The following is a 25,534-nucleotide window of genomic DNA, read 5'->3' as shown; positions in this document are numbered from 1 at the left end:
CTAGATCCAGTGGCCCATTTTCAGTATAAAGCAGCTTGCCCTGTTTTAAAGCACACGCTAAAAGACACAGGAAGACCTTCCAAACACCTCCCACCTACCCAATTCTGTTTTTTAAATAATTAATTTTCATTAGGCAAAGCATGGAGCTATAGTACCTCTCCAACCTACCAAATATCTCAAGCCCATAATAGAAGGGCCCAAGATCACCTGAGCCATAATGCAGCGCAGGCTCTGTCAAAAAAGAAAACTGGGATCCACCTCCATTGTAATAATGCATGGGGTCCATGTTTAGGGAACCTTGCACAGAAGTGATCATACCCCGTGGGTCAGGCCTTTCAGTATCCCATTCTTCCACTCTCAACATCTTCCTGGTGTAAATAGTTTGGGCTGCCCCTTCTACATAGGAAATCTATCTTAAGATCTGCCTCCCTCGAATCAGGCCCATTCTTCTGTAGCCTCCCTTTCTCTGGGAGTCTTCTAGGATGAATTACCGTATTTTTCGCCCTATAGGACGCACCGTCCCATAAGGCGCACCTAGTTTTTTGGGGGGGAAATAAAGGGGAAAAAATTATTTCCCCCCCCAGGCGCGGGGATGGGGCGGGGAAGCCCGAGCTTCCCCCGACCCCAGCCCCCAAAGAGGCAGCTCTCTGCAAGCCGTGGGAGCCCAGCGCTGGCTCCCGCTGCTCGCTGAGAGGTCCGCGAAGCCTGGACGCGCTGAGCTCAGCGAGCGCAGGCTTCAGCATGCAGGCAACTCTCCGCAAGCAGCGGGAGCGCTCCCGCTGCTTGCAGAGAGGTCTGCGAAGCCTGGACGCGCTGAGCTCAGCGCGCGCAGGCTTCAGCATGCAGGCAACTCCCCGCAAGCAGCGGGAGCTCTCCCGCTGCTTGCGGAGAGGTCCGCAAAGCCTGCATTCGCCCCATAGGACGCACACACATTTCCCCTTCATTTTTGGAGGGGAAAAAGTGCGTCCTATAGGGCGAAAAATACGGTACATCTAGGCGGTTGCATCTCAGTGTGAAAACATTGAGCAAGGCCAAATAAACAGCCCTGACCCAACTACCACATCCAACACTGGCCTTCACTCCAAACTGGACAGCTCTGTAGATCAGAGATGGGCAAGGGGAGTCTGTCTTCTAAATTTTGGTAAGCATTTCTTACCAAAGAGAGAGACTTATGGATTTGGCTGTGAGTATGGGGACCCTTCCCAGGATCCTGTCTATGGAGGTAGGGATGGGAACCTGAAAGCGTAGGAAGGATTTGGCCAGTTGTCTGGTGCTAGGTCCTGCATTTACATGGCATTGTACAGACAGAACTAGGTGGGAAAGAAATGCAATCAGAGGTAACACCCTGTTTTCTGGTGGCATTTTGTAATAGCATCACAGTTGTGACAATACTTTTGTTCTTGCTAGGTTGCCTGTGTGAGCTGGTGAGATCACGAAAGGTTGTTCCCTGCAACAGCTGGTGAGGAATCAGGTAGGCCAGGCTAGATCCCCTCCGCTGCCACGGCTCCTCTGGAGTCATCCTTGTTTGGCAGGCCAAAGTCCAAGCAGTTTTTGTCAGCCCTGATAGCCTGAACAGAGAACGTTGACATAGCAGATGTTGGAGTTGTCAGCAGTTTTCTGGCAAGGTCCACTTGCAGAATGCTCTGGCTGCCATTGAACAGGACTTTCTCTTGCTTGGATGTTTTATTGGCTTTGAGGGGGCTCCTGCACCCCTGTACTTTGCTTTTCACTTTCACTGTGTCTGGGTAGCAGAAGAAAATGACGGCCACTACGGCAATCAAGGTGATTGGCCTGGAGGAGGCTCTGCTCTTCCCACTGCTGCGCATGCACGAAAGGCCTGAGTTTCCGGTCTCAACATCTTGCTTAAAGTTACTCTTTCCTGCCATGCTGGAACATAGTAAGAAGCAGGGATAGAGTAATCTGTCTTTGGGTCTTTCCAATCTTAGGGTCCATATGAAATTAATATGGCTCCAAGTGCATTTCGCCCAACATTAAAATGTTTTTATGCAATTGCCTGAAACAGGTGCATTTTTGCAAAAATGACCCTACTTATTATTACTATTATTATTTATTGAATTTATATCCCGCCCTATACCCAGAGGTCTCAGGGCAGTACTTTAAGGCATTGCATTATTTCCACCGATATAAGCATTTTTGTGCAGTTTGAAAAATCTGGAGAAGTGTGCATTTTGAAAGATGGCTTTCAACTTACATTGTGAACTGACGTGCACATAAGGTAGGTTTGCATTAAAATGTGAATCATACCAACCCCCCCATCCCCCCATATATTCACCCTTTCATCTGCTATGTGCTTTCACAGACTTTTCTCTAGCCTGCAAACACCCACCTTTTGTATTTGTTATTCCAGTTATCACTGCATTTCCTTCCATCCCAGGCACAGTAAGGATCTCGTGCTAAAATGCAGTCAGGACAGGTTTTGTGAATGCCACAGTTGGCCAATGGGACTTGTACAATTCCTTTGGAATACCCCACATAAAGGATCCCCTAAGAATGCACAAACAGAAATATTTTGTTACTACAGTATTAGGAGGGCAGGAGAAAGGAAGACCTTCCTTACATTGTGTATACAGTGGTACCTCGGATTAAGTACTTAATTCGTTCCAGAGGTCCGTTCTTAACCTGAAGCACCACTTTCGCTAATGGGACCTCCTGCTGCTGCCACGCCGCAGGAGCACGATTTCTGTTCTCATCCTGAAGCAAAGTTCTTAACCCAATATACTATTTCTGGGTTAGCGGAGTCTGTAACCTGAACCATCTGTAACCAGAGGTACCACTGTAATTAACTTGTAGGACTTATTGCCAGATGGTGCAGCGATGGGCCCTGGCCTTAAAAACAATCTAAAATGTAGTTAAATAAAAATGCCAGTGCCTCATTCACCCCAAATAATACCCACCGATTGAGAATTGTGCTTGTGATAATTTGATTGCCTGCAAAGTTTCTTTATTTTCTGGTTTTATATTTAATTGTGGCTCTCCAGGGTTTCAGTCTTTTTCTAGCTGAGGATTGAACTTGGGACCTTCTACACATGAAGCATCTGCTCGATTACTGAGCTGCGGCCCTTCTCCTTAAAATAAAGTACGGTTCTAGTTCATGTGGTCTTGAATAAAGAACAAGTTTAAGTAAGAAACTGCCTTATCCCACATCAAACTACAGGCTTCATCTAGCTCCTTGTTGCCTAGCAGCTTTCCAGGGTTTCAGACAGGAAACGTTCTTGAGACTCAGCCTCTAAACTAAGGTAAGGTTACCAGATTTTTTTCAATGAATCCGGGGACACTCTTCAATTTCAACGGATTTTGTATGGGGGCTGATTTGTAAATCCGGGGACCGTCCCCGGGAAACGAGGACGTCTGGTAACCTTAAGCTAAGGCCCTTTTACAAGCTTGCAGCTCCTGTTCCTATCCAACAGAGTCTGCCCACCTTTTCAGGTGAGAGCAGCAGGTTTTGGACTGCCTCTGGCTTCTCAAACAGCTGGATCTCCTCAATAATGTGAGCATCGCTGCCGACGACCACCACTTTGTGAATGGCTCCCTGGTCTGTGGAAAACCAAGCAAAGATATAGGGTCTGAAATTTGATATGGTAGTAGCAGAACAGTTTGTTGAAACCCAGGCCTGTCACTATCAAGTGGGTGGGAGCTGACGTTTCTCCCTCTTGTGCAGTCCTTCCGCACTTAAGAACACAAGAAGAGCCTACTTGATTGGGCTAATGACCCATCTAGTCCAGCATCCTGTTCTCACAGTAACCAACCAGATGCCTGTGGGAAATTGGCAGGCAGGATCTGAGCACAAAAGCCCTCTTCCCCTTGTGGTTTCCAGCAATGGAAATTCAGAAGCATTGCTGCTTCCGACTGCGGAGGCAGAGCAGGGCCATCGTGGCTAGACTGATAGCATCATCCTCCATGAATTTGTCTAATCCTTTTGTAAAGCCATCCAAGCTGGCGGCCTCCCGTGTCTCCTGCAGGTGCAAGTGCCATAGTTTAAATGTGCACTTCCACTTTCAGAGCCGCAACTCTTTAATTGACTGGTTGACCAAGGCTGGATCTACACCAACCTGTTTAACATTATTAAAATGGTACAGTTGTACCTTGGATCCTGAACGCCCTGGAACTTGGATGTTTTGGCTCCTGAACGCCGCAAACCTGGAAGTGATTGTTCTGGTTTGCAAATGTTCTTTTGGAACCTGAACGTCCGACGCGGGTTCCAAGGGTTCCGATTGATTGCAGGGACTTCCTGCAGCCAATGAGAAGTCACGATTTGGTTTTCTAATGTTTTGGAAGCCAAACGGACTTCCGGAACGGATTCCGTTCAACTTCCAGGGTACGACTGTATTAAACATTTCATTTGTTTCTTTCGTCAAACCACAGTCTCCCTTCTCCCGGTTGTTCTGCAGTGCCCTCTGGTATCACATTTTAATAACACATTATGAACATTAAAAGTACAGTCGTACCTTGGTTGTTGAACTTAATCTGTTCCGGAAGTCCATTCAACTCCCAAAATGGTTCGAAAACCAAGGCGTGGCTTCCGATTGGCTGCAGGAGCTTCCTGCACTAAATCAGAAGCCGTGGAAGCTACATCGGACGTTCGGTTTGTGGCGTTCGGGAGCCAAAACATCCGAGTACCAAGGTGTTCAACAACCAAGGTACGACTGTAGGACATCATGTGTCCATATAGTTATCAGAACCATTCTTTAACCCTTCATTAACATTAAAAACCATGAGTGTAGATCTGCTCCAGGTAAGTCCTAGGAGGAAAAGTGAATACGTTCCCTAGAGCTCCCCATCCTAACTCCAAGGGTAAATCAGCTGCTAAGCAGAGAGAACTAAGAGGGGTGAGGAAAGAGCTCTACAATCCCAGCAAGCAGCTTTCCTGGCCTCTACCGGGAGAACCATTAGCATTATCTAACCATTATCTGGCTACTTTTGGTGCAATGAATTTGACACACAGGCCGCTTCTGAGACTTTTCAAAATCAAAAGATTCACGATTGAGTCAGTCTTGCTTGCTCATTATCTGGCTAAACCAGGCTTCCTCAGACTCGGCCCTCCAGATGTTTTGAGACGACAATTACCATCAACCCTGACCACTGGTCCTGCTAGCTAGGGATCATGGGAGTTGTAGGCCAAAAACATCTGGAGGGCCGAGGTTGAGGAAGCCTGGGTTAAATGTTGCAACCTGTGTTGTAAGCCCTTGCTGGGTCAAAGGAATAAGGTTACTGAGCAAATGTCTTAATCTCGACCTCCAGGGCAGGAAAAAACAACATCCATACCTGTCCCAAGAAACAGTATGGTATAGGGAATTCCCAAGATGTTCTCAGTTTGGTGTACTGTAATCCGGGTGTATTTCACATTGAGCTTCACAAACACGGGCTGGTTATAGAGTGGCCGAATCGTCTGATCCATCATATAATGATCTTTCATGAAAACGAGGGTTTTGTCTGATGATGGGCTGACAGAACACTGAAGGGGGAACAGAAAAAGAGGCCCATTGGATCAGGCTGAGACCCATCTAGCCTAGCATCCTGCTCTCACAGAGGCCAACATGCTCCTATGGGAAGCCTTCAAGGAGGACCTCTGTTCCCCTATTCACCCAAGGCATGAAGATGTGACTAACACACTTAAATAGGAGTCCTCCATACTGTTCTCTTCCAGTTTTTATCCGTGACTTAAGCCCGTTCTGGTAAATATTCAGAGTCTTGCATGGCACAGGGTGAGTGTGATGTTCAGCGTGAGCAGCCAGTTAAGTAGGGTGTGTTTAGTGGCTGTCTCATCCATCTGAGAAGCACCATTTTAATTTTGGCTCCATGTTTTGTAAAGACACGCAGCCTCCCTAGAGGAGAAACTGAACTGTTTGTGGGGCAACCATTCATTTCAGGAGCTAAGGACACACTTATTTCAAGGGAGATCTACAAAGGGTTCCAGAACCCTTTAGACCTTTCTAATAATTTTCTACAGCCTAAGTGGGATCCCCTACACCAGGGATAGTCAACCTTTTTATACCAACTGCCCACTAATGCATCTTTCTTGATGGTAAAATTTCCTTACCGCCCACCAGTGCTTGATGGAAGGAGGATTCAGCTTGTGCCATAGAACCCCCTACTGCCCACCTAGAATCCTAGTGGGCATTAGGGACAGGTTGACAAACCCTGCCCGACACGGTCTGGGTTAAGGGTATCTTCTCACTTGTGGAGCAGCTGGCAGAACAGAACTACAGGAAACACTGGAGATGCTAATCTTCTGGCAGGACAGCCTAAGGACATAGGTTTGCTTTAAGACTTGATGTCAAACTATACATAGCATCCCTGAGAACCCGCGTTCCCTGATTCCAACAGGCATGTGCAATCACCTCTCAACAGCTTATTTCCATCAGTGCAAAAGGACACAAATTAACAGAAGGAACTGACAGCCAAAGCAATTACACAGGAACTTGCAAAAACATTCAAAAATAATTTGAATTTGATTCCACTTCAGAAAGACAACTTCAAAATCTGGGGTTAAATTAGAAGGAAGAAGCATTTCTCAGTATCAGAGGCGCCCCTGGTGTGCATTGGACATGCGTGATGCGATGTTGCACTATCTAGAGGAGGCTGAGGGCTCTGAAGGAGCCAACCGCTGATGCTGTGACGCACAACACTTGTGACGTCACACCCACATACCAACCACATTCCAACAAATATTCAAGGGGCTGAAGACAACTTGGCCCCCTAGAGTTGGGGTGCCTGCTCAGTATCCTCACCAGAAGCAGTATTCAGCTGGGCATTGCACACTTCCAAGCAGAGGGCTAAAAGCGGTACTTACCGAGCCAGGGTGAGGATCCATGGCCTCCCATTCATAGGGCAGCCATCGGGAGCAGTTCTTGTGTAATTCTTTGTATCTCCCATTATCAAAGACTTTGTTGATAGCATTAAGGTCGAAGGCGCAGACTGCCGAGCTCCAGAAACCTCCCACCTGCCTACAAAGAGATGTACAAACCAGCCGCACCACTAGAAGGAAAAGGCACTCTGCATATGCTTGGAGTCAATTTACTTCACCAGTATTTAGCACACTGTGGGACCCAAAACAAATTCCAAGGTAGGGATGGATAAATTTGCGTATTTCGATTTCTCACTTTTCCAATTTTAAGTTCAGCTTGTCACATTTCTACATCGGTTTGTGAATCTTTTCTCAAATAAGTCCACAGAAACATGGTCAGCGTTGAGTGCTTATTTCCCCTAAGAGACACATGTTTTCAAGAAGTTTAGCTTCATATTTTTCATTGTGTATGTTGCTTTTCTCATCATATGCATTTTTGCATGCGAACAGCTTCACAACAGTGCAAATTTCCTAGGGTACTTGTGTTTCAGTTCATTTATTGTTTGGGAATATGCAAAACTAGGTAGGGACCCATTAAAAAAAGGGAACTGAACCAAATCCTATCCCCCATTGTGCTGAGTGGCTAATATTCTTCCCCTGCTCCGGCTACTAAGGATTCTCACAGCCTTACCATTGAGGAACGAAGACCCCATAGAAAAATGCACCGCCTCCTGGATGTGAAACAGCAAACACGTGTTGAATGACAGTATAAGGAAACTGCCCTTTCTGGGAGCAGGAAAGATGCGCTTTCAGAAAGGTGGTCCATTTCTTCTGCAGCAACGTTTTTCCTCCGACATCATTCTGTAGAGGATGGGAAAGCAAACATCACTGACAAATCAGATTGGTAGGCATAGTCCTTTTAAGGAGCAGCCCCAGGCATTCTCTGACAGCTCTTTTGAGATAAACTGATTGCTGCTTTTCTTTATTCATCCTATTAATTTTATGGTTTGCTTTGTTGCTTACTGTTTCATCATGCGGTGCTGTACATTTCCGTCTTGAGTTTAGCAAGCTTGTAAGCTGCCTTGGAGGATTTTATAAAAGGGAAGCTGAGCTACGATGAAGACTGGTCGTGTTCCGCACCAACTCAGTGTCACAGAATCAGAAAATTGTAGAGTTGGAAGGGACCCCAAGGCTCATCTAGTCTAACCCCCTGCAATGCGGGAACTTCAGCTAAAGCATCCAGAACAGAAGACCATTCAACCTCTGCACATGCTCACAGCACTGAAAAAAAGTTCCTGCTCAAAAGCTTCCTTGATTTTGGAGGCAGCTCACCTTGCAGATGCGAGCAACCCTGGAGATGATGACTTTCTCAAAGAAGTCATACTCCTTTGCTGTTTCCCAAAAGAAAAAATAGACTTTGTCGTCATTGGGGGGGGCTGGGATGTTGAAGGAGGCCACGAATGTTGCATCACCTGGGGAGGGGAGGGGAGGGGAGGGGAGGGGAGGGGAGGAGAAGAAAACTGCCAGATGTGAGATCTGATTTAGTTTCTAAGGCCCTTCCCCGCTCCCTCAGCATCTGCCCTTACCAGTCATCCAGTGCTCATTCTTCAAAACTGAACTACTGCCCAGGGTTCGAGTGATGATTGGCTCATTCCCTGGAACATTTTCCTGGGTGGCAGTGTAAAGTTCACCATCTGCAGGGTAAAGGCAGGAGAGAAGGTGACTCCTCCTTCCCCTTCAGCCCGTTTTCTCGAGTGCTTATAATTCACTGCCCACAAGGCCAGTTTAATATGTTTTTGCACCTGAGGCAAACTGCAAAATGGTGCGCGTTCCCCACCAGGGAAGAAGGTGAGTTAAGATGTCCATCAGGAACAAAGGTAGGGAGAATCAAATCAACCTTACCTGATAGTTGAGCCGGGAATCAAAGGCCGCTCTGAATCGTGCCAGGTGGGCATGGGCACATAGCCCAGGCGACTCCAACGGGCAGCCCCCGTCAGCAGTGCCTCCTATTCACCAAGAGGCTGCTGTCGAGGTGGCATGGGAAGGGGGGGCAGTGACAGATCTGGCCTCCAAGGAGCACATTGCTGCTGCAGCTGGCAATATATTCCTTGCTGTTCCTGTGGATGCTGCTGCTTGAGGCAGTTGCTTGCCTTGTGGGTGGGCCGGCCCTGACTGCCCCTAATTTTGCCTTGTAGATACCTTGCTAAATATCTTGTAAATCAGGGTACTTTCCTAAGATTGCTCATCTCCCTCCCCAGGACCCCTACAAGTTATATTCCCCAGGGAAAGGCGGCTGCATGAATCTATGCACTGTTCATCAAACTGCTTCACACATTGCAGTGCCTGGGGTATATTTTAGTCACACTGCAGGGTGACATGTTGTCCATCTTTCAACAAGAGGAAATACAGGCAGGGGACAGGCTGAAATCCTCCCTAGACGGATGTTCTCTGAATGATTTGGACTATAATTCTCAGCAACCCCAGCCAGCACAGCTGATAGGAGTTGCAGTTCAAATCATCTAGAAAGGAGCACAGCCTTTGGCAAGGAATTAAAGGGGCCTGCCCTTTGGGGCGCCTCACCCAAGAAAAGAGCTTTTAAAGGGGGAAATCACGGCGTGAAATCACGTGAGATCATGGCGTAAAAATGGCTGCCATTCTCTCTTGAGGAAAAAAAGAAGAGAAGGTGGCAGTTGGGAAGATCGTGTCCCGGATTTTGCTGTTGACTTGTTGGAGGGTATGGCATGAGAACTGTGGATGTTTTAACAGACCTCTGTCTTCCTCTATGGAATGCAGAAGCGGGCAATAGGTAAAGGTAAAGGACCCCTGACAGTTAAGTCCAGTCGCAAATGACTCTGGGGTTGCGGCACTCATCTTGCTCTATAGGCCGAGGGAGCTGGCGTTTGTCTGTAGACAGCTTCCGGGTCATGTGGCCAGCATGACTAAGCCGCTTCTGTTGAACCAGAGCAGCGCATGGAAACGCTATTTACCTTCCCGCTGGAACGATACCTATTTATCTACTTGCACTTTATGGTGTGCTTTCGAACTGCTAGGTTGGCAGGAACAGGGACCGAGCAACGGGAGCTCACCCTGTTGCGGGGATTCAATTGGCAAGCTCTAGGCTTGGTGGTTTAGACCAAAGTGCCACCTGTGTCCCTATGCTTTCTGTGGAATGCCAAAGCAGACAATAGGATGGTGCAAACTTTCGACTTCCAAGGAAGTGGAACCCCTCCCCTTCCAGGTGGCTCACCAACGAGGATTGCGGTGTTCCCATAGTAAGGGCTATAGGGAGAGACACCCTTCCCTTGCAGGAGGAGGGGCTTGCCTTCTGCATCTTTCACCAGACTGAATGTTGTTAGATCCTAGCAAGGCAAGGGAAGGAAAAGGAGAAAGGTCAAAAGAAGCAAAATCGATGGGAAGGTGTCCTTCAGAAACCAAGCATCCCCATGGAGCTGTTTATAGTCGAAAGGAAGCACAGATTGTGGGCGCCTGTTGATTCTCAGCAGGAATGTTGTCCCGTAGAACAGGGCCAGCCACACTGAAAGCCCAGCTTCAAGTTGCTAGCCTTATAAAGGGACCCCCCTTCCTCTCTCCCCTAAGAACTCACAACGTAAGCGCAGGTGGGACTGAAAGCATACGTCCCGCAGGTGTAAAGGTGTGTGTCGTTCAGTTGCACCAGGACACGGATGAAATTGAAGCATTCCCTCTGTGGAGATGAAGGTGAGAAAATCAGGATTGAACTTCCAGAAGAAGAAGAAGAAGAAGAAGAAGAAGAAGAAGAAGAAGAAGAAGAAGAAGAAGAGTTTGGATTTGATATCCCGCCTTTCACTCCCTTTTAAGGAGTCTCAAAGCAGCTAACATTTTCCTTTCCCTTCCTCCCCCACAACAAACACTCTGTGAGGTGAGTGGGGCTGAGAGACTTCAAAGAAGTGTGACTGGCCCAAGGTCACCCAGCAGCTGCATGTGGAGGAGCGGAGAGGCGAACCCGGTTCCCCAGATTACGAGACTTCCAGTTACGTTTGCATCCCAAAGAAGATTTCCACTGGGTGGTTGTTAAATAGCAATCAAGAATGCATGAAAACCCGGCCCCTTTCCTGCATGCAAGCACATACCATAATAATAATAGTTCTTGAAGGGGTTAAAGGATAACAGATTTATTTAGTCAAAATAAGCAGTGGTGCCACTAGATAATTCTGCAGACTGGTCATAATGGTGTTTTGTTAGAACCAACCTTTCAATTGGCAGGCCCAAGCGGCACGGTGGTTTAACCCACAGCGCCACCTGCATCCCTGTGCATAAGATAGTTCAGGATATACTGGTATTATTTCTCAGCAATTTGAAAGAGGATCGCCTGTGGTTCTTATGTTGCCTGTGTTCATGCAGCTGAGTTTCTATCTCCATCCCACCCCACCTCCCACGCACAGGTCAGGTAGCAGCTTCGGAGTGGAGGTGGGCATTCAAACCAGCAAAAGGAAAGAGGGAAATGCACACAGGTGCACACCACATTCCTAAACTGGGAGGCAGCACTTCCTCTATCCCCACTGCATTACCTCTTTGTTTTTCACCTTCAAGGCACAGTTATCCTTTTTATCAGCCGTGGGACTCCACTGTATCTATTGCAGGAAAAGGGGAAGAAGGGCATTTTAGAGGAGGAGAAACAAAAGAAGGGGGAAATAGTCAGACTGCATATGTTCAGCCTTACTGGGATTCACCTGCAGAGTTATTTTGCAAATAGGAAGATGAAAGTCAAGACTAAATTTCTGTTTTTATAAATATAGTTTTAACGGTTTTGTGTTATATTTTTATAAATTGCTCAAGAGATTTTCAAATATCCGGTAATTTAGAAATGCATTAAATAAGCAAATAAATAAGCAAGGCTGCATCTGTCAACAGTCTCTAAACTCTGGTCCTTGATAAAGCACTGACTTGCTTGAGACAAAATGCCAAATCATGGTTATGGAGCCATGTGACTGAGCCGTCTGCTTCTTGCAGGATATAGGGATGGAATTATTCATCCATTTTGGTTTCTCATTTTGAACCTGAAGTTCAGCTCTCCACATTTCTGCATCAGTTTGTGCTTTTCTTTCTGAAGGTTTTTTTTTTACCCAATATTTACATTTTTGCATGTTTTAAGTAACGTAAATTTTTGTGCACCATTTCCTTGATACACACTTTCTTTGAAGTTTAGATGGAGAACGGCACTGCAAAATTCTGAGAAGTGCAAGTTTTGCAGGAAAGCTGTGTTCCAGCTTGGGGAAGTGCAGATTAGGTGGGTTCACGTTAAATTGTAAACTTTAATTGCTTCCCTGTCGCTGCTGTGCTGCCCCCTCTTCTCCCCTCTTGCTTTCTGCTAATGGGGCCATGCAAGGAAATAAATACAAATTAACTATTAAAGAGGTTACAAAGCAAAAATAAACCCTTTACCATAAAAAGACAGTTAAGACTAACAGTGTAAAAACACCTTTCAGGATCTGGGTAAAGTCCAAAAGTTAGCTGGCCACACCCAATTCCAACCATTAGAGTTACAGACCCCCCAGTAAACTGTATTGAGGCATCTGTGGATGTTGCATCGCACAAACCTTTATCAGGCGCCATTAGACCCAGGCCAAAGGCCAGCTTTTCTACAAAAGGGAGAGTAGATTGACAGTTCTGGGAGGAAGATGGCGGCTGTAACAACTTCTCCTTCGTGAACCCTCCGGATTACAAACCTTTTATAGCCTTTTATAGCCTTTTACTGCCGTTTTTATAGCTGTTTTATTAGACTTTTAAATTATTTTACTTCTGTTAGAAGTTTTTAATCGTTTTACTTCTACGGTTGGCCTGTTGGGGCCAATATACGTACCAACAAGGATATTCAAACCCTCTGCTGAGAAAGCCTGCCGCTGATTAGTAACGCCGCCTTGAAGACTGGGTTATGTTGAGAAGTGGAGGAGGAGTAGCAGAGGAGTTGCGCCCATAACAGATAAGTTCTCTCTTTTATCTCCGTTTATCTCTACTTTGAACCTCCGTAGTTAGTGAGACAGCGACAAATGGGTCATGGCAAGCGACCAAGATCTGCTGAGAAAGGTTGCTCACCTCCAAGAGTAAAGCAGTCGAAGCTTGAATCTCCCCCACCATCTACTAACAATAACAGCAAAACAGAGCAAGTAATTGTTTCTGCGGTGGAAACATACAACCGCTTTTGGCCTCTGTATGATCAAGGAGAGCCGGAAAAGCTAGCTGATCCAACGGGGGATGGAAGCCATAGGGAAGCCCTCCTCCCTGATACCCTAATTACACCTCCGTCATTGAAACGGGACGCATTAGGGCAAACTGCCCATGAATTAGTACCTGATCAAATACAACTGGTAATCAGGACTTTAAGCTTCATTTTCAAGGAATTGGAGGGGATTTCTTTGTCATTGAATAAACTTTCACGGGCCCTTCTGGCTCATCTACCTTCCTCAACTGAGCTATCTAATTTGCATCAATCTCCTGTGCAGCTTGTAAGTGCCTTAAAGAGACAACCTGACCAGAAATCTCACCTTAAGAGCTCAAGATGCAGGCCGCCACTGCCCCAAAGGAATAGGCAATCCTTGATTTTTCAACCTAATAAAATATGTCTAGCCATTTTTTCCCGTGACGCCCCCAGACTTAGGTGGAATAACCTGAGGATGGCTAAAGGGTACCTACGTGATTTGTTAAATATTCCTTTTTTCCAGATAGATCTTATATCTGTAGTACCCCTAATTGCCACGCCCTGGCCAAGGAAATTTATGCTCTCCTTCCAGTCTGCAAGGATCCCACATCTCCTTGCAAGACAGAAAGATCGGCTGGCACCCTGGGAGATTGTAACAACAAGAGTCTTTAAGGACACGAGTGTTAAACCTCTTTTTGCCAACATCTTAACCGGCAATGAACGCTCGTTTCCTCCTTCTGTTCCTATAATAAAGGGGAAAACACCTAGCCGGGTACCCCCTGTTCCATCTGCGACCTCAAGTGCCCATCTAGCTACACTGAGGAATGATCCAATTGCAAGCGGAGATTGGAATATCCCTGAAGAGAGAAATCTTATCCTCTCTTATGGAAAACTCCCTTCAGAAGAACAGCAGGCTATTCTCGATAGATTGGATCTACTCAAACAAAGACTCCTATCGCAAGGGGACCCCTCTATGCCGATGAGAGAGGAGAGCAGGCACTCCACGTCCCACAAGGCGTCTCCATCAAATGCCCTGATAATCTCTCAACCTGCTACTTTGTTACCCCCTACTGATCTGAATCAGCAATCACCTGTTGACCAACAGCTCCAACAGCACCATTCTACCGTGGAGGAAGTTGATAAACTCAATACTCCCGTCTTAGACCTTATGTCCAATCAAAATATGGAAGTTGATGATTCCTTTGCCTCAATGCCTGAGCTAGAATCTACCCAGTCTGAAGATCACCAGGAAATGACTATGCATGTACCATCCCCACGTTCACGTCTTTCTATACATCTGCGTGATAACTCTTCTCCAGCTGCGCAGCAACTACAAGTGATGACTGGAACACCTCTTAGTGCTACCCTGGTTAAGACTGATAACTCTGACGGATCTACTAGTATAGCCCATCAAAGACTTGCTACTACTCACCTCAATGAACAGCATCCGACCTCACCAACTTTGCCTAATTCTTCCTCCCCGGCAAAGCCCTTCCTGCCTGTTAATGTTACCAAATCACAGATTCAATCAACACAGAAGAAGACTTTATCCGCACAAACTAAAATTACTGATTTCCTTATGGGACCTCGCTCTACCTCCAAGAACCCATTAAACAACTCAAAGTGACAATTACCGGGACAGCACAAGGACCCGACATTATCAATACTTAGCTGGAACATTGCTGGTTGGAGAACCAAAAAATCAGACCCCGAATTCAGGAAGTACATAAATTCATTTAACATCATCCTATTCCAAGAAACATGGGATGAGGAAGAGATTACCATAGACGGCTTTGATCTTCTAACACTTCCGGCCTCCCCTTCCTTGAAAGGTGGTCGCCCCAAAGGGGGTCTTTTGATTGGGATCTCACTCCAACTTTGCGCCAAATTCACTCTGGTACGGGCTTCCCCGCCTTTTGCTCTTTCTGGACTGATCGCAGAAGGGGAGTCCTCATTACTAATTACTAATGTTTATCTCCCCCCCGAAGGCTCAGCACCTGATCTTGATTGGAGATGGGAATCATTTGAAAATCACCTATTGTCATGTCATACCAAATGCCCTAACTCGTACTCCTTAATTGGGGGAGACTTTAATGCTCGAATTGCCACAAATTGGGACCTACTAACCAAGTCCAAATGGTGGACTCCCCCATGTTTGGACAACTTTGACTTGGAACATGCTAGAATTAGAACTTCAAAGGACAACAGAGTAAACAAAGCTGGAGTGACCCTTTACCAAATGGCCATTCGCCTGAATCTAGTATTCTTGAACGGCACTTTCCCCCCCGATATACCGGGGGAGTTCACTCACCTGGGACCAGCATCTAACAGTGTTATCGATTACTTCTTGATCTCCGCAAATTTGGCCGTCAATGTACTTTCCTTCCAAGTTGAAAACCAACATTTCAGTGATCACCTCCCAATAGTGACCACTTTGTCATTGTTCCGGTACCAGAAGGACTATAAACACTCAGTCCCTCTGGAAACCTCATCAGCGACCAAAATAAGAGGGATCAAATGGTCGGAGGCTGTGGCCCAAAAATACCAGGATTTTTTCCATAGGGAAATCACTGCCTATCTACCTCAAATAACTACTGATTTACAAGATTCCAATTCGGTTTTGAAACTTTTTAACCTTCTTACAACAAACCTTACCACTTTTTTTACATCACCTCCTCAAAAGGCGAAAGTAGCGCATTGCAGTGCTGGGGCCCCTTGGTTTAACACCTCTTGCAAACAAGCAAGATCCCTTCTTCGTTCCATCTATAATGAATACAAAAACTCTAATGCCCAGGCTCTACCATCCTCCTATTTACAAGCCAAAAGAGCATACAAACAGACTTTAAAGCTGGCCAAACGTGAGTGGTATCTAAAGCGTTGGCGAGCCTTGATTGCGGCCTCTAGATCCCACAGACCACAGGAATTTTGGGCTTTGATAAACATAAGAGGAAGGAAGTACCCACTGACGATTATCCCTGCGCCCACATGGGAACAATTCTTGAGTAAATATTTCTCCTTGGCAGAGGAATCCAACTCATCCACTGAATTCCGAGCCGACCATCTACCTTTGTGGCCCTCTACCGACCCAGACCTGATAATGGACTTGATATTAGATCTGAAAACGGGCAAAGCCCCCGGGCCGGATCTAGTCCCTGCTGAGGCTATTGTTGCACAACCGAGGTGGTGGGCTGAAATCCTGGCCAAAGCCTTTGATGCAATTAATTCTACGGGGCTTATCCCTAGGTCATGGAAGGAGGCCGTGATCGTGCCAGTCCATAAAAAGGGTCCCCCTGCTGACCCGGAGAACTATCGGAACATCAGCCTTTTGTCTATCATCGGGAAAATCTATGCAAAATTTTTGCTGTCTAAGCTGTCCCATTGGGCAAACGACTCAAATTTGATTGGCCACGAGCAAGCGGGCTTTAGGAACAATTATTCGACCACTGACCATATGGTAATCATGTATCATCTTGCCAGAAAATATTCTGCCCCGAGTCGGGGGCGCCTATGTGTCGCTTTCATAGACCTAAAGGCCGCCTTCGACAGTATCCCAAGAAACTGTCTATGGAAGAAATTAGAGAGATGGGGCATAGATAGAAGGCTGTTATGGCTTATAACCCAATTACACCATGGGTCGTCGGCTAGAGTGAGACTCACACCGGCGGGAAACCTATCCAACGAGGTCCCAATAAATAGAGGTGTGCGCCAAGGCTGCATTTTGGCCCCACTCCTCTTCAACTTGTTTATTAGCGATATGAAGCTCTTTCTGAATGAGTCTCAAGCCAACATTCATGCCCCCCGCCTAGCTGATTTTCGCTGCCCTCTGCTCCTATATGCCGACGATGCAGCGATCCTTTCCTACTCTAGAGTCGGTTTATGCAGAGCTCTAAAGATTTTTGCGGCTTATTGCAAACTCAACCATCTGACAATTAATCATGGGAAATCTAAAGTCCTGGTCTTTACCAGGTCTCGGAAAACTTACAGCTGGAAGTTAGATGGAGTCCAATTAGAACAGGTTTTCAAATTTAAATACCTGGGAGTCTTTTCACTACAACCTAAGCTGGAAGCCACAGATACAGTATTTACTAAACAAAGGGAAAACAATACTTTATACTCTACTCCAATTTTTTGCGGCCGACGGAGCCTCCCACATCCCTTCTGCATTGAAGGTGTACCATGCAAAAGTGGTTTCCACCCTCTGTTATGCTGCCCCGCTCTGGGCCCCAGGGTCCAATTTAACATCGTTGGGGACATTGCAGAATCAGTTTCTCCGTCGCCTCCTGAAACTCCCCATGTGTGTGAGCAACGCAGCCATACGTCTGGAGTTAAGGATTGCATCATTGGAGACTGTCATCTGGAAGCGAGTCTTTGGTTATTGGCTGTCCAGCTGGCATAGGCTTCCCGACCATTACCTTTTTCAGTGCCTCTGGCGGGACGACTTTGTCAATCCGTGGGTAGGAAAAATCCATGCCAAACTTCTGAGCATCGGAATTTCCCCAGCGGACTCCTTAAAGATGAACTTACGCTCAGCCAAAAGACTTATTGAGCAAAGATTAGCAGACATTGAAAATCAACACAACCTCGCCGGGGGTGGGGGTGTCTGCTCCCCCAGGTATCACGGAATAACCCCACCACTTGGCCTTCCATCATACATGTCATCTCTTTCATCTGTACCACACCGACTTGCATTTATTCGTGCAAGGTTCAATGTCCTTCCATCGAACCTGCTGAGCCACAGATTTTCCAAGGGTTTGGTGTCTCCGCTATGCGTGTGTGACGGGAAAACTGTTGATTCTCTCCCACATATAATGTTCAACTGTCCCCTACATAGCATAGCCAGGACTAAATTCCTGGGTCCTGCTTTACTGCGCTTGGTTGGCAGGCCTGCTGAGTCACATGCCGCACTACTTTTGCAGGATACAGATCCTTCTGTAACTCTGCAGGTGGCGAGATTCCTGAATGCGGTTATCTCACACACAAAAACCACCAAAAACAACAACATCAAAAACTAATCGGACAGTTTTGAAGAGAGTGCATGTCGGATCTCGTCTTCAGTTTTCCTTTTTCTGGGATCCGTCCCTTGGAGCTCTCCGGGCCCCAAGCTGTTATCTGGCTCTGCTCAATGACCCACCCCTGCATCATGGTGTTCACCTTCTGGTGCCGAATATATCGGTCTTTATGCCTCTGTGCTTTTATGTTTGTACATACTTTATGGGCTAATAGCCGTAAATAAATAAATAAATAAATAAATAAATTTCCTTCAGCCAATCAGGGCTTATATTCTTTCTTTCTTTCTTTCTTTCTTTCTTTCTTTCTTTCTTTCTTTCTTTCTTTCTTTCTTTTAAATAATTTTTATTAACCGACCAATCAAATCAAATCACATCACATAAATTCCAAATTACAAAGCCGAATTTTAAATTTTTGTTGGGGGTACCCATATTTCAAGTTCCGAAGGGGATCCAATCATCTTCTTGCTGCTGCTTTAATGTCCACAAATCTGTCCAAATAATATTCATAATAATGTCCTTTCTTGTTGTTTTCCATCTCTCATCTTGTTATTTTCATATATTTTTCCTTTCTCTTTGTGACCTCTGATAGTCTCCATAAGCGGGTCAAAACAAATTGTAATCCTGTGTGAATTTTTCCATTCGTCCAAGAGTCATATCCAGATGGTTTCAGTATATCATCGCTTCCATAGATAAAAACACTCTTACCATCATTAATCTTCATAAATCTGTCGCTTTTCTTAGTCCTCTGAGGAGGTTCGCCAGCAGTATGAAAACAAATCCATTCCTCCTCCCGGTCGTAAATCTTTCGACAGAACTTGCCAACATGGCGACGCTATTTTTTGCTGCGTCATCCCAAAAGCTCTTGTACTTTTCTTGATCTCCATAAAACATGCTTTTGGTTAGAATTCATTTCCACACAGTCTTAAATCATCCAGCTTAGGTCCTTTAAGCGATGGTTCTGTCTTGTGAGGGGGGATTATTGGGTAATCACATAGAACAGAAAGAAAGGTTAGTTTCCCCCCCCATCCAGTCCTGCTGCCGACATACCAGCCTTTGATGAATCTTCTCATGATATATTCCTGTTGATCCAACCCGACGCTCTTCTTTCGCAGAGGTCCCTTCTATTAGCAGTCTTTACTCCCCATTCTTCACTTGAAATATGTGCTATTGTATACCCTTGACCGAAGAATGGTACACTCCTTCTATCTGGGATGGTCGTCCTCTTCCACCGAGCGCGCAGCTTCGGGAGGGATGCACATGGAGCAGTGAGGGAGGAAGGGGACACCCGCCTAGCCAGCCAGATCAGCCGAATCAACCCTGGCGATCAATGGGGTGACAGATGTCGCAGCCAGATTGCCCTCAGTATTAACTTATCTGCATCTGGTTATTATTAGCTCTCTCCCTGTCCTGACCATTTATATTTATAATCTTTCAATTTGGCTGGTCTGTTTACTTAACCGACCTGGAACAATCTACCAGAGAAAAGGCCGCCGCCCATGGGACAGAGGGTCATTGATGAATGATAATGCACCTTTTACCTAGGGTTTTAATAGGCCATAAGATTATACGGTAACTATATTTGTAATGTATTTTTGTCGGTGTTTGTCCTTTGATGCTATGGCCTGTTGGCTACGCAAATAAAGTCTTTGTTGTTGTTGTTGTTGTTGTTGTTATGTGCATTTGCTTCTTCCTAATTGTTTATTTCATGTTGCTGCAGCTAGTGGCGCAATCAGAGACAGCGTCCAGGAGAACTGGAGTCCACACAAGGGCATTCTGCCTAGTGCCCTCACCCCCTTCTTTTGAATCCGGGGGTGATTTATGGGCACAGCAGGCAAGGGCAGTGTTCCCCATTCCCTTGGGGCAACAAGGGAGGCTGCATACTCCCATAACAGCCTCTTAATTACCTCGTGTGGGCCGGAGAGCTGGTATTGTCGGCCATCTTCCAATGCGCCCCTAGTGGCCCCCCCAATCAGGGCTTATTTTCTCAGCACTAGAGGATGCCCATGGTGGAAGGCCTTGCAGCTACTAAATGGATTTCTGCACAATCTCTTGTGACCTTGATGTAATCCTGCAACAGACATGCCACACAGGTGGCAAATTGGGTTAATTAAACAAAACCTCCCCCCGCCCCCAGGAAGGCTGCACCCAGAATCCTAAGTAAAAAGCCATTAAAACGAACCAAAGACATGATGATTTATTTACCTACATTGAATCAGGACTTTAACCAACATTAAGCTGCTGCTTACCCTTCAAACCTGGTGCAAGCCATAGTTTCCTGGTTGGGGTGTCTAATGGCAAACAGTGGTTTGATAAAACTAGGAAGTAATGCGGTCTTGGGGCAGGAAGGGCTGAAACATGATGAACGCCAATGCACACATAGAAACATTTTTTAAAGGGTCCTCAGTATCTCCCACAAAACAGGGGGCAGGGTTGAAAGGGTTGTCATCTTGAATAATGTGGGTGAGCACCCTCATCAGAACACCACTCCAGACCTTTCCTCTCACTTTCTCCAGCACTTCATATCCTGAAACCCCATTTCCCACTCACCTCATGCTTCACCCTGATGGTGGTATCCGTGCGAATGTCAAGGGCGAGGATAGTGTCTCTGGCACCCACATAGAGAGTTTTCTTGTTTTTGCTCAGTAGGAAAGTGTCCCAATTCTGAACCCCTTTTTGCATGAATGGGAAAATCTTTCGTCTAGGGTCCCCTGAGGATAAAAAAAGAGAATAAGGCTAGGTACATTTTCAGCAAGCGTTTGGTAGCCAGTCCTGGTTTCCAGTGCTCAGTGGTGCTCAGCTTTTTCGCTTCCTGCTCCTCAGAGGCAAAGTCAGTGTGTCCCTTTTGTACCATGACCAGTGAGGGTGTATTACAGGATGGATCATTGGGTGGTGTGTGTGAATATGTAGCAACTCTGTCCCCAACATGGGCCCAGTGTGCCCAGCATAGCACATAGTCTGGTGCCATTTTGAAAGGGACATCTTCACATGCACAATGGTGGGTGCAGACGGCATATGCATACAGTGCAAATACTCAACAGTCTCAAGTTTCTAGTCCTGTGCACGTGCTAAGAATCCACAGATGACAAACATCAGGAGCAGATGGATGTGATCCTGCTCTCCCACCCAGATGTGCATGATCCACCAATTCTGAATGTTAGCACAGGACTAGATGAGGTATAATAGTTTATTCCTACCAATGAATACACTCACAGCCCACTGTTAACCTTTCCCATCCCAAATCTTGCTCATCTCCTTTGAGGCACCCTTTCAACTTCTCCCCTAGTGCACAGATATTGACTCTGTCTTCCTTTGAGTTACTCACTTAACGAGGTGGTTTGCTTTGGCATCAGCTCTGTGGCCAGAGCGTTGGCAAACGTCAGGAGGCAAATGAAGAAGTGTTTGGAGTTCATGGTTGGTTATCAGCAGATGGTAGCTGTCAAGAAATGCAGAAGAAAGAAAAGAAAGGAACGGAAGGGAAGGGAAGGGAAGGAAGGAAGGGAGGAAGGAAGGAAGGAAGGAGAAAGAAGAAAGAAAGAAAGAAAGAAAGAAAGAAAGAAAGAAAGAAAGAAAGAAAGTCATCACTAAAAAGTTAACGACATATTATACCCTTGGCTACACCTTTGTTATATGAGGCCTAAGTGCCCTCTGTGGCTAGATGTCCTTTTCGCCAGCTTTGTCTGGTACAGTGGAACCTCGGTTTTCGAACGTAATCCGTTCCGAAATGTTCAGAAACCGAAAACTGAAAGCGGAAGCCTTAATACAATAGGGAAACTAAAAATGGAAGCAGCGTGGCACGTTCGTTTGAAAACCAAAGCAGTAACTTCCAGGTTTTCGGCATTCAAGTTCCGAAACGTTCGTCAACGGAGACGATCAAGAACCAAGGTTCCACTGTACACTAGCTAAGGATGTTTCTGGAATACAGCAGGCTGTGGGTTGATAACCCTGAGACTGGACTACTGCAATGTACTGTATGTGGGGCTGCCCCTGGGACTTGGTCTGAAAGCTACAGCTGTTGCACAATGCAGCAGTAAGAATGCTGATGGGGGCAAACAGCCAACATCTTGTCTTCTAAAATATCGGCATTGACTGCCCATATGCTACTGGGTCAAGTTCAAGTTTTATTTTAACATACAATGCCCTGAACAACTTGAGTACCAGACATTTTAAGGATCTGAGCACTTATAAATAAATAGAATTATAAATATAAATAAATAAATAAATATTTAATATATTTAAATAAATATTATTATTATTATTATTATTATTATTATTATTATTATATCGTAGCTTCATCACAGGGATCACTTTTAGGAATGCTGCTAGTTGACCCCTGGGTTTCCCGATAAGTCAGGTATGTAAGCGTCTGGCTAGCATCCTCACTGTTAAATTTCTAGACTATCTTGAAGACCTTTATATGCTAACAGACTTATTCGGCTGTTTAAATTTTCTTAGGTTGGACCCTGTCGTGTATTGTTGGTATGGTATTCTGTGCTTTGTTGCATCTATTTTTGTACACCACATTGATATTTTATGAGTCCGGTAAGTGTGAGATAGGGACGCGGGTGGTGCTGTGGGTTAAACCACAGAGCCTAGGACTTGCCGATCAGAAGGTCAGAGGTTCGGATCCCCGCGACGGGGTGAGCTCCCGTTGCTCGGTCCCTGCTCCTGCCAACCTAGCAGTTCGAAAGCACGTCAAAGTGCAAGTAGATAAATAGGTACCGCTCCAGCGGGAAGGTAAACGGCATTTCTGTGCGCTGCTCTGGTTCGCCAGAAGCGGCTTAGTCATGCTGGCCACATGACCCGGAAGCTGTACTCCGGCTCCCTTGGCCAATAAAGCTAGATGAGCACCCAGAGTCGGTCACGACTGGACCTAATGGTCAGGGGTCCTTTACCTTTAAGTGTGAGATAAGTTATTACAAAATATAAAATATTTGGCAATCAAATACAACTGCTTGAAATGGGATGGCTGATCAGATATTCCTAAATATATGGCTCTCAGCTGCCAAAGTGGCAACTTTAGGATGCATCTGCCTAAGGCTCTTCTGAAGATGCAGGAAGGAAAAGAGTAGTAGTAGTAGTAATAATATTTATTTATTTATTTATTTATACATACATACATACATACATACATACCCCACCCGTCTGGCTGGACTTCCCCAGCCACTCTGTGCAGCTTCCAACAAAATATTAAAAACACCATAAAACATCAAACAATAAAAACTTCCTTAAACAGGGCTGCCTTCAGATGTCTTCTAAAAGTCAGATAGTTGTTTATTTCCTTGACATCTGATGGGAGGGCATCCCACAGGGCGGGCGCCACTACCGAGAAGGCCCTCTGCCTGGTTCCCTGTAATTTTGCTTCTCGCAGTGAGGGAACCGCCAGAAGGCCCTCAGAGCTGGACCTCAGTGTCCGAGCAGAACGATGGGGGTGGAGACACTCCTTCAGGTATACTGGGCTGAGTTGGGGAGCTAAAGTTCTCACGTTGTGGGCGAGAGCTTCAGTGCGGGTGAGGTGGAAAATACCTGCATGGGGTTATCACTGATTGTGGAAAGATCCACTGAAGAAGACAAGTGATGGTACCAACTGAAGGCTCATGCTCTTTTTTGTCCAAAATTCCTGGGGCGGAATTCCAAAGCCATAGAGGTAGATCAGAAGCTTTCCAGGCCTTCTCTGCTCATCCTTTCCCCAGGCCCTCCTTTCCCCAGGACCCCACGTCCCCTTTCTCTGGCCTCCCCAGGTTCAATTGCTCTTTCCCCAGTTAGGCCACAAAGTCTTCTCCTTCACCAGCACCTACTCTTTTCTCAGGCTCCAGTTTTTTTGCCCTGCATCTGCTCTGCCCCGTCTTGCACCAATCCTTGTTCTGACCTCTCTCAGCAAGCCCCAACCCTTTGGTGCTCTGCTTGTCTGTGACATCAAACAATGGCAACCAATGGCATCAGAAGTCAGAAAAAACAATATTTCCCCCCTTTTTTTAGTGAAAAGTTGCCAGTCACCCACATCCAGATGGAACTCTTTGTTATGAGAGTGGGTTTTGAATATGCCAGAGGTTCCCCAGGCTGTGGCTGATAGAAACTAGAGCTCCAAACACCTGAATGGCAACGGGTTGGTCTACTAGACTTTCATTTCTTCCACCAAGATGGCTCAGTTAAGACAATTCTTCTAAGCAAAAGTCTGGAAGTTAGGGAACGTGACAGAAGCTCCTCCTCCTAGAAAGGATTCTGGTTCTCTTCTTCCAATTCCAGGTCTCCTTTAACCATGGGTGCTACAATTGCCCAGGGTGATGACATTTAAAGCCATCATTCCCAATCAGGGCTTGGAGGTGACCAGGAGCTCTGGTTTTACCCAATTCAGACATAGCAGCAAACTATCACCAGAGGAAACTTAGGAATGGAGGAAAGAATCAGGAAACATGAGAGGAGGAGCGTGCACACACACACACACACCTCTGTAGTATCTTCTAAGGCTCCCACTTACTTGGGAATGAAGTCTGATTGAACTCAGTAGGACTTACTCCTGAGTATGCATCATCAGGATTGCACTGCAAGCCATGTTTTGGAGGATCATAATAAGATGTCTGAACTGGGGTGATGATGGGACAACAATGCTAGCACCAACAATTCAGCACGCACAAAATGGCTGGCAAATCTGAAACCAAAAGTTTCAAATTCTGAAAATGGAATATGCTGTTTAAATCAGGCGCAGCTACTTAGTTTACTTAATTCCTCACACAATCCAGTTCAAGACTCCTCCAAGAATCAGATCACTGGATATAAAGTCTCATAAACACTGAAAAAGATTGTGCAGGGATTTTAACTGTATGGAATTGGGTGCATATATTGAGCCCGGTGTTATTAGGTGAGCTTCTTGTAAAAGCCCTTTGACAAAATTTCTGCTGGTGTCTTTGAGAGTCTAATGAGCTTTGAAAGCAAGTTGGGAATGTAAAACAATGGCAACACCCTTGGATTTAGGAGATCCTGTGGCAACCATCTGTTGTCCAAAGCAATTATGATGTAGCAGCGAGTCCTTTGGGTCAGCCTCTGAGCATTCATGGGATTTGCTTGTGTGGTGGCTGTACATCTTGTTGATCAGTCATTGACCTCACACTTTTAAGTGCATTTCTCCATCACTTTCCTAATGGCAGAAAGTATTGGAAAATCTGGATAAGCGTGGATTTGTGTTTTTGTTCTGGAAAATTCAAATCTGCTAGATTTGGCTTTAAATGCAAACTGAACCAAATTTCTCCCCCGTCCCGACTAGAGAGAGAGAGAACAATCTGCAGTTGATTCAACAATAGAGTGATGCTACGGCATAAGGTGGGTGATGCAAATTGAAGTCCAAAGTGGCCATGCTGGCTGACCTTCACCTCCGCTTTATTTTTTAATTTAAAGCAGGCAAAGTATGAACCTGCACTCCTCTCTTCACCTCCCTGCCACCCCCACAAATATCTGAAGCACATAACAGAAGGGCCCAAGACCACATGAACCAGATCAGCCATAGGAATGGCTCAGTTATGAAGACAAACTGGGAACCAACTCAGGCATGAT

At 45.9% G+C, this 25,534-nt stretch overlaps 1 protein-coding gene across 4 annotated transcripts; it reads right to left on the bottom strand.

Annotated features, from left to right (window-relative positions):
* Positions 1–1,348: 1,348 nt before the first annotated feature.
* LOC308464715 (semaphorin-4A-like) lies at positions 1,349–24,639 on the bottom strand. 4 transcript variants are annotated; one of them, XM_080984246.1, is made up of 14 exons: positions 24,465–24,639; positions 21,312–21,422; positions 20,537–20,697; positions 11,353–11,415; positions 10,410–10,508; positions 10,053–10,164; positions 8,392–8,499; positions 8,138–8,277; positions 7,497–7,666; positions 6,812–6,965; positions 5,284–5,473; positions 3,440–3,555; positions 2,348–2,505; positions 1,349–1,887 (listed from the first exon to the last, which is right to left on the bottom strand). In XM_080984246.1, the coding sequence occupies exons 2-14, from the start codon at positions 21,397–21,399 to the stop codon at positions 1,482–1,484; spliced, it is 1,965 nt and encodes a 654-aa protein (XP_080840372.1). In that variant the 5' UTR covers positions 21,400–21,422; positions 24,465–24,639; the 3' UTR covers positions 1,349–1,481. The 4 variants fall into 4 exon arrangements, with proteins under 4 accessions (XP_080840372.1, XP_080840370.1, XP_080840371.1 ...); XM_080984244.1 differs by lacking the exon at positions 24,465–24,639 and adding an exon at positions 23,785–23,890; XM_080984245.1 differs by lacking the exon at positions 24,465–24,639 and adding an exon at positions 23,513–23,759.
* Between the last annotated feature and the right edge of the window lie 895 nt (positions 24,640–25,534).

The sequence above is a fragment of the Podarcis pityusensis genome, assembly GCF_964106645.2.
Source record: "Podarcis pityusensis genome assembly, chromosome: 16".
NCBI classification, from domain to species: Eukaryota; Metazoa; Chordata; class Lepidosauria; order Squamata; family Lacertidae; genus Podarcis; species Podarcis pityusensis.
The sequence above is the reverse complement of the archived record's forward strand: the minus strand, read 5'-3'. Positions and strand labels throughout refer to the sequence as shown.

Bases quoted from the DNA above. Each gene is read 5' to 3' on its own strand.
- LOC308464715 (XM_080984246.1), bottom strand. From the start codon at position 21,399: ATGAACTCCAAACACTTCTTCATTTGCCTCCTGACGTTTGCCAACGCT. The intron at 10,165-10,409 runs GTGAGTTCTTAG...TTGCCTTGCTAG, and splicing joins GTCCCACCTGCGCTTACGTT to GATCTAACAACATTCAGTCT. The intron at 2,506-3,439 runs GTGGGCAGACTC...GTGCATTCTTAG, and splicing joins TGCTGCTCTCACCTGAAAAG to GGGATCCTTTATGTGGGGTA.